We start from the raw sequence: 7783 nt of genomic DNA, 5'->3' as shown, positions 1-7783 counted from the left end.
CTCACTACAGTATCCAGAACACCTGTTCAGGTGTCAGGAGAGCTGGATTCTAGCCCTAGCTCTGTCACAAGTAAGAGAGTCACTTCCCCTGGCTGGACCTCAGGGCATTGAGCCAGCTGATATCTAAGAGCTTTTCCAGAGTCAACATTTTGTTCTCGAACTTCTAGTCTCAAGCAAACCTCCCACCTTGGCCTCCCAAAATGCTGGGATTATAGGCGTGAACCACCACACCTGGCTGCTCTTTCCCTCCAACCTGCAGGCCACACATCCTGCAGGCCACGTCCTCCCCACACCACAAGAGGGGACTCTACACACGCCCCGGGCGAGCACCTCTCCTCGGCCCCCCTAATCTGTGTGACCAGGTATGGCGGGTGGGCGCTCACATCAAGAAGGCTTGTGCCTTCTCAGATACAGAACTCTGGGTGCCCAGCTACCAGGCACACCACAAAGTGGCCTCACCTACGGCATGGTAGCATGGAAGTTTTGTGTTGGAGAGTGCCTTCCGCTTCTTCAGGCTAGCCCCCACCTCCTCACTGCTCAGACCCGGTCCCAGAAGGAGCTCACGACCTGCTCCAGCAACATTTTCCTGAATACTCCTTGGCATCCTGATCTGCCTAATTTCTGGAGAAGAAAAAGGCTCACCAGTAGGATTTGAATCTTTTAATCTGGGCATGACTTAGGGGCCCAGCTTTCTCCCCCTATCCCGTAAGTCCCCCTCCTCTGGCCAGAGCTTCAGCAGGAAGCAGATGCCAGAGCACCAGGCTCCACAGACAGGTCCCCAGTGACTTCTCAGGCCAGACATCTCTGTAGGCCTGGGTGGGGGACGGTGGGGAGGGGACTAGTGAATCCAAAGGAGACGTGTCTGGGCTCCACAGTCTCCCTTGGCTGGGCCTGGGATACAGGTAGCCCCAGGGTCACTGCTGGTCCCCTGTGAAGATGGAGCCAGGCAGGGAAACATGTCAGGATGAGTTAGCTGGGGTGGGGGGGGGGGGCATCTCCTCTCCTCAGAGCACAGGCACTCACCTTGGGTGGCCCTGGGTGCCATCTCGGTCCGGTAGATCCTGAAGGCATCATAGGCAAACACTGAAACCAGGATGATGCCAAAAACCTGTGGGAGTAGGAGCGGGGATGGCATAACAGAGGCTACTGAGCCAATGGATTAAGGGAGAGGGAGGTGGGTGGTATGGGTGAGATGCAACCAAAGCCCAGGCTCTGGCTTTGGCTGTTGACACAGTGTGTAAGCACCAGCCAAAGGTCCTGAGGGGCTGAAGAGCCCTGCAGGGCTGAACTCACAAAAGCAGCAATGGCAGCTCCATCCCGGGAGGTCACGGCTGCAAAGGAGACCACCAGGAAGATGATGATGGCGCTGACACAGCGGAGGAAGTCCTGGGGGCCAGGGGTGCAGGGTTAAAGGGACCTCAGAAGGCAGGGGTGCATCACCCTGAGGTCTCACAGGCTAGTCAGCGGCCTGACCCTCAGGCATTCTGAACTCCTACGGGAGGATATCCCCGGACACAACAGAAAGCACTTTCGAGAGAGAGCGAGCTCATACTGCCACCCAGGGAACAGAAGCAGATGAATCGAGAACAACCAGGACGAGAAGCCAGGGGTTGGGGTGGGCTGAGCAGGCACAGTGTCTGGAGCCCAGGAGCAGAGGCTGGAGCACACCAGCCAAGAGGCCTGGGCCAGGGCTGGGGCTGCACCTTTGGTGAGTTGGGGGAGCAAATCTAAGGGTTGTGTCCTCCTCGTTGTCAGTAACCCCACAGCTGTGAAACCAATGTGGGGCAAAGCCCAGCTGGGTGTGGAGACTGTGGAAAGCTGGGAGAGGAAAGGAAAACTCAGCACTCAGAGAAGGAAGGGACCGAAGCAGGCTGGGAGTCAGGGTTCCTCACCAGACAGGGCCAGTTAAGCCGGTCGAAGCGCTGGTAGTACTGGGTGGCGTAGAGGAAGAGAAAGGCGAGCGTGATGAAGAACTCCAGCAGCGCTGCGGCCATGTAGGCAGAGATAGAGGCCGTGAAGCAGATGAAGATGATGAAGGTCAGGGCCTGCAGGACCAAGCATGTGGAGCTTGCCAGGGAGGGGACACAGGCACGTGCCAGGCCTTTGCCTTCCCCTCCTTGAGAGCTGCCCCAGACTGGCACCCACCTGTCCTTAGAGAGGGGAAGGAAGAGCTCTGGCATGTCTCCCCATCCCTGGTGTCAGGAGCCACCATTGCAGGGTATTTGGCCATCAAGGGCAGTCCCCAGCCTCCCACTGTGCCCCGCAGGCATCCCAGCAACCCCAGCAGTCTGGCCAAGCTGCACGGCTGCAGGAGGCACTATTCGATGGCGTCTCCCAGGAGCACAGAGTACATTGTGAAGGCCAGCCCCTGGCCACAGGGCCCTGCCCCCAGGAGGCACCCCCTGCCCGTAATGCTTCCCACTCCCAGACGCCTAAAACTCCTCTGACAAGGATCAGAGCTTTGACTCCACACCCAGAGAAAAGGCTCAGAAGGCAGATGCTGCACAGTGGACTCTGGGGGTCCCTTCAGTTCTGGCGCTATAGGATGGCATATATGCAGAGGCCTTGACTTTGCACTGTGGTCTTGCTAAGTAACCAGGGAAGAGCCTTTCCTGAGAATAGATGTCCATGGGCAGCAGGCAACAGATCAAGCGCAGCTACGGGAATTCTGCCCTGTTCGATAGTTGGACTTCTTGGACATGGCAAAAAGTGGCCATCTTAGAGGCCAGAGAAAGACAGGCTGGTGTTACCCCTGTCCCATCCCTATGTTGCACACTCCCTCATTGTCCCAGAAAGCTGTCCTTTTATCTAGTCTAACCTCAGTCTTTCCTGCTGCAGCTGAAATCTGCCTTAACTGCCTCCGGATGGAGAGGCAGCAAGAAGGCAGAACAGTAGACAAGGAAGGGGCAGCTGGGGACAGGAGAGGTGTCCGGAAAGCCTGGGGAGGGGGACCGCTGAGAGGTGAGCCAGGAACAGGGAGACAGAGGCACCAGGTCGGGGAGGCAGCTGTTACCAGCTCGGTTTCCAGCAGGATGCCTTTGAGGGAGGAGAGGAAGGTCTTGTCCATGGCGAAGCCCCGGAGCTCTGCAGCTGCCCGCTCCTCAGGGGGGCGGTCCCGTCGATCCCAAGCACTGAGCATCTCGTAGGGCCCACCACACGGCCCCCCACTGCCACCAGCCCAGGAAGGGAAACAGAAACCTGGCAGGATGGGGAAGCAGACAGGAGAGAGAGGGCACTTCAAGAAACCTGAAAGTGAAGCAGGGAGGCCTGCCTGTGGCCACTGGGGGGGCCTTCACCCAGCTGCCCGGAGCCCTCTGCTGCCGCTGCTCGGCCCCCTAGGAGGCACGTGGGGTGGGGAAGCGGGGAGGAGGGGCTAACCCCTCCCCTCACTCGGAGCCCAACTCCATCTGGAGAAGGGGAGAAGGAAGGGGGAAAGGCCGAGGAGGTCCGAACAGAAACCAGGAGGAGCTGGGAGGTGAGCCGAGGAACTGGAGCAGGACTGGGAACCCCCAGGGACCTAAGTCTGAAGAATTTTATGTCCCTCCCCACTAACCTTAACCCTCTTCCTTGGCCAGTCCTTTTCCCCTTTCCCTTTGGGGAGGATGGGAGCTGGAGCCTGGCCCAGGCAGCACCCCCAGGACCAAGCTACAGCAGCCAGAACCAGAGGACAAAGGCGGATTGTTGGGGGGACAAGGGGGCGCTGTGTGCCCGCAGCAGTGCCTCAATGGGCCTCTGTCTCTCCAGCATGCCAGGAGCTGGCCTGGCCCCCACCCTGGTGTTCGGGGTGGGCCAGGGAGCCAGAGAGGGGAGGGAATGGGAGGCTCAGCGGAAACTCCGGAGGGCAGAGAGAGCTGGCAGGGTGGGCAGAAGGTGAGGGCTGACGGTGGGGAGCAGAAGGGACGGGCTGGGAGACCACAAGATGTTCTGGCACCGTGGATGCCAGGGACAGGTTAGGTGTTTTTAAATACAGATATTTATTTGGATAAATCACTCCATGTTCAATAACAGCTTCTTCCTCAGGATTATCCATGTCAAAAGACTAGTAACTACACCAGAACGTGCCCAAGGTGGATGCTCACTGGGTGTCTGATGAATGAATGAACAAATGAATGAACAAATAAAAAGGACTCTGCACGGGCAAAGAGAAAACATCAAGAAAGTGCTTGTGCTGGGCCAGGGCATGAGGAGGAAAAGATACAGGAGTGGCGGCCTCAAGAAATGGGCAGAGCTTGGAAAACCTTCCCTGAGAGGAAATGCCAAGACACCAGCTTCCAGCAGCCCTAAGCAGCGGCTGCTCCCTTTAAAAAGTGCTTCCAAAAAATATAAAAGTGCGGTTGCCTCCAAAGCCCCCCATCCTGTTCCAGTTTCCAGCTGCTCCAGGTGGCACTTTGCAAGGGCAGAGTATTCGAGTGTCCTGGCGCACCGTGGCAGGTCATGGTACAGCTGGCTCCAGTCTTCCCAACAGGGGACCAGCCTCAGGCAGGCACAACTAGGCCATCACACGGGGCCGCACACACACGCAAGCCAAGGAGACATGGTAGAGCCTGCGCTCCAGGCAGTAGCCTCTGTGGGCCTCCTGCGCACCACGGCACGGCCGCCGGTAGAAGACGGTCTGGTTGTGGTACAGCAGCTCCGAGTTGCCCAGGGGATCCATGTGGGAGCCCGTCTGGAGGCTGACGCAGTGTGGGCACAGGCAACGGGCGTGGTACAGGTCCTGGGGGAACCGGTTCAAGTCCCTGTCCAACCTGTGGAGGTGGCACTTGTCAGGCCCTGCAGGGATGGGCCAGGAGGAGAGAGGGCCGGGTGGGTGGGATGGGGATGCCAGAGGAAGGCTGCGGGGCCTGGCTTCTTTGTCTCAGCTCTGGCAGCCACTTGCTGTGTAACTTTGAACAAGTCACCTCCCCACCTCTGGATTGATTTTCCCCAACTGCAAATGAGGGTAGGGGGCAGAAGAGTGACTTTCCAACTGAACCCCGGACCTTTAGGAAGGCAGGGAAGAGGGACAGGCTCAGCAGACCAGCAGTGCTTCTGTCTGATACAGACACTGGGCTCTAGCATGAGGTTTCTTGTTGTAATTATGAAGTTTAGATGGCAATACTATCATTGCTATTATTTTGCAAGAGTAAAAACTACTCTGACATCTAAGTGTAAAAGAGTATGAAGTGAAAACTAACAGTCTGTCCCACCAGTTGCACTCCCCAGAGGGAGCCATCATCAACCCTTTCCTGCACATCCTTCCAGACGCTGTCCAAGTACATGTTACAACCACACTTGAGAGTGCATGGGTGGCCAGGCGCGCTGGCTCACACCGGTAATCCCAGCACCTTGGAAGGGCCTGGCAGAAAGATCACAACATAGTGAGAACCCCATTTCTATGTTATAAAAAAAATTTTTTTAATAAATAAATTATAAGAATGCACAGGAAGGCTTCTTTACTTATTCTGAAAGGATTTCATGGCCAAAAAGAAAAAAAGAAAACGACTTGAAAACCTCTGAAAAGTAGACCTTCCAAAGATCTGGGACTGCAGTAGTCTAGCAGGAAACAGCCTGCAGGTTATAGAACCATTCTGCATACAGACAAGCCCTGGCACGCAGGGGTTCAGCTAGCACGGCATTTCCCAAAGTGGGTTCCCTAATAAATTCCCCACAAGAAAGGGGTTGGGTGGTCAAATGAGTTTGGGAAAGAGTTTAACAGTTTCTTTTCTACAGACTTCTTGCAGACTGGAATGTATGGAAGGCATTCTGAATCTCCAAGGAGTAGGGACTGCAGTAGCCTTTCTCAAACTTACTTGACATCATCACTTTGCCTGAGGAGCAGCTTGTGGGATGAGGGTTGCACAGAACATACTTTGGGGAAACCCAGCTGAGTGGCTGTCAGAGATTCATAGTCTCCTAACGAGGAGTCTGGATCAAAGCTGAGTCAACCATCTCAACCGTCCCCTTAGGAGGTTCCCACACCATTGGATTTGGCCCAGGAAACAGTCAGCCTTCGGAGACCACTCCAGAGCATTGTGACCTGTAGTGTCCACCCTAGATCTAACCTCAATTAAAGCTGACACCCTCCCTGCTCCACTGAACTTCTCCATCCCCAAAGCCAAGGCTAAGACTTATAGGGAGTGGGAATGCAGACACCTGGTGAGAACGCACGCAGGACAGAAGAAGAAAAATGTTTGAAACCCCTAAGGCCCTAGAATTGAGGGTTTTACTCCTTAGAATATTTGTAACCCATCCATGGCCCAGGGCAATACCACTTGATATTGGGATGCTTCATGCCTGTATCGTGCCATTATTCTCTGATATTTTTGTTAGAAAAGCACGGGCCATTATAGGGATTTTTAAAAAAGAAAAGGAGAGAAACCGCATAAGTACGGACTTTTATATACATTATATCACTTGATCTGCACATTAGCCTATGGGATATTACATAGTTTTACAGATGACAAAAAAAGAAAGCTGGAGCTTCAAAAACTTGAGTAATTGGCTCAAGGTCACCCAATGAGAGTCAGAGCTAGGACTCAAATCCAGGCCTTGTCTAAGTCCCAAACATTTATGGCCTCTTTGAGATTAAAAAGGGAAGGGAGGCTGGAATTGGATGGAACTCCCTTGTCCTCACACATACTCTGACCAGCACACATAGGGTAGCTCCTGCAGGCATTCGGGAAGGGACAGCAGACTCACTCATATCTCCAGGGGGAAATGGCCCTGCTGTTGAGGGGTCCATCTTCACTGGACCTGCAGGATTCTGGGTGGGGGGCGAGGCTAGCTGGTTCTGGGGGAGTCATGAGCACAGTGCTCCACTTCAGCCATTCCTCAGTGGACTCCTGCCCTTTCCTGGGGCAGCAGCTGGGCCAATGGCTGCAGTCTTTCTGGAGTCCTTCATGGGAACCGAGAGTGTGGGTTCCCATGACCATTGCCAAGAATGCAGCCACCTGTAGGAAAAGGCCAGTGAGAGACCTGCTCCCACCTAATCCAGGTCCCCTTCCCACCCAAACCCTGCACCAGCTGCTTTCTGAGATACTGGTTTCCAGCTCCACCTGGCTCCCAGCTCCAAACCCAGGAGCCTGGCCTCCCTCCACCCTCAGCAACATCTCTGCTCCTTTCCCTCTCAGCAGGCGCTCTACTCTGCCCACCCCTTGTTCACTTACCTGGTACATGCTGATGCTGCTCACTCAGCCACAGGTGTGGAACCAACCAGCAGGCCTTCTGGAAGCAGGCTGACTGGAGCAGGTTAGGAGTCCTGGTTTTATTTTCGGCTAACCTGTTTTGTTTATTCAAATTTATTTCCACTATCTTTTGGAGGGAGTGACTTGAGATTTAAGAAAAACAAAAAACAAAACTGAACGTGCTCACCATCAAATTGGTACTAATTGATAAACACTTATGTGCACATATGGAAGTAACATTCATTGGGTGTCGGGCAGGTGGGAAGGGGATGGGTATAGTCACACCTAATGGGTGCAGTGTGCACTGTTTGGGGGATGGGAACACTTGTAGCTTTGACTTGGGCAGGACAAAGGCAATATATGTAATCTAAACATTTGTACCCCCATAATATTCTGAAATAAAAAAATGAAAAAACCTAAAAGTATTTCCAAAAGCTGCTTAAAATGCAGTGAGCATCATTATAAGCCTGATAGCTGATTGGATAAACTTTGCTCTTTGCACTTTTCCAGTGTGGGGTCAAAGCAATAGTGTTCCGCTATTCTCTGTTCTTGTGAACTGTCATTATGGGAATTTCCCTAGCTGGTTTGGTACTCAAAATTAGGCAATATCTTCTGGCCTG

General features: G+C 54.0%; 2 protein-coding genes across 4 annotated transcripts; both read right to left on the bottom strand.

The window, feature by feature from the left end:
• Positions 1-645: 645 nt before the first annotated feature.
• Positions 646-3271, bottom strand: CMTM5 (CKLF like MARVEL transmembrane domain containing 5). Of its 3 annotated transcripts, XM_069463590.1 has the most exons (5): positions 3014-3271; positions 1893-2045; positions 1294-1386; positions 1024-1108; positions 646-928 (listed from the first exon to the last, which is right to left on the bottom strand). In XM_069463590.1, exons 1-5 carry the CDS (start codon positions 3137-3139, stop codon positions 915-917), a joined length of 471 nt encoding a protein of 156 aa, XP_069319691.1. In that variant the 5' UTR covers positions 3140-3271; the 3' UTR covers positions 646-914. The 3 variants fall into 3 exon arrangements, with proteins under 3 accessions (XP_069319691.1, XP_069319698.1, XP_069319706.1); XM_069463597.1 differs by lacking the exon at positions 1294-1386; XM_069463605.1 differs by lacking the exon at positions 1893-2045.
• A 1218-nt stretch (positions 3272-4489) lies between these two features.
• On the bottom strand, positions 4490-7088 carry IL25 (interleukin 25). Its single transcript, XM_069492687.1, has 2 exons — positions 6679-7088; positions 4490-4745 (listed from the first exon to the last, which is right to left on the bottom strand). The coding sequence occupies exons 1-2, from the start codon at positions 7086-7088 to the stop codon at positions 4490-4492; spliced, it is 666 nt and encodes a 221-aa protein (XP_069348788.1).
• Positions 7089-7783: the final 695 nt, after the last annotated feature.

The sequence above is a fragment of the Eulemur rufifrons genome, chromosome 2 (genome assembly GCF_041146395.1).
Source record: "Eulemur rufifrons isolate Redbay chromosome 2, OSU_ERuf_1, whole genome shotgun sequence".
Classification (NCBI taxonomy): Eukaryota; Metazoa; Chordata; class Mammalia; order Primates; family Lemuridae; genus Eulemur; species Eulemur rufifrons.
Note: the sequence above shows the minus strand (reverse complement) of the source record. Positions and strands in the feature narration are given on the sequence as shown.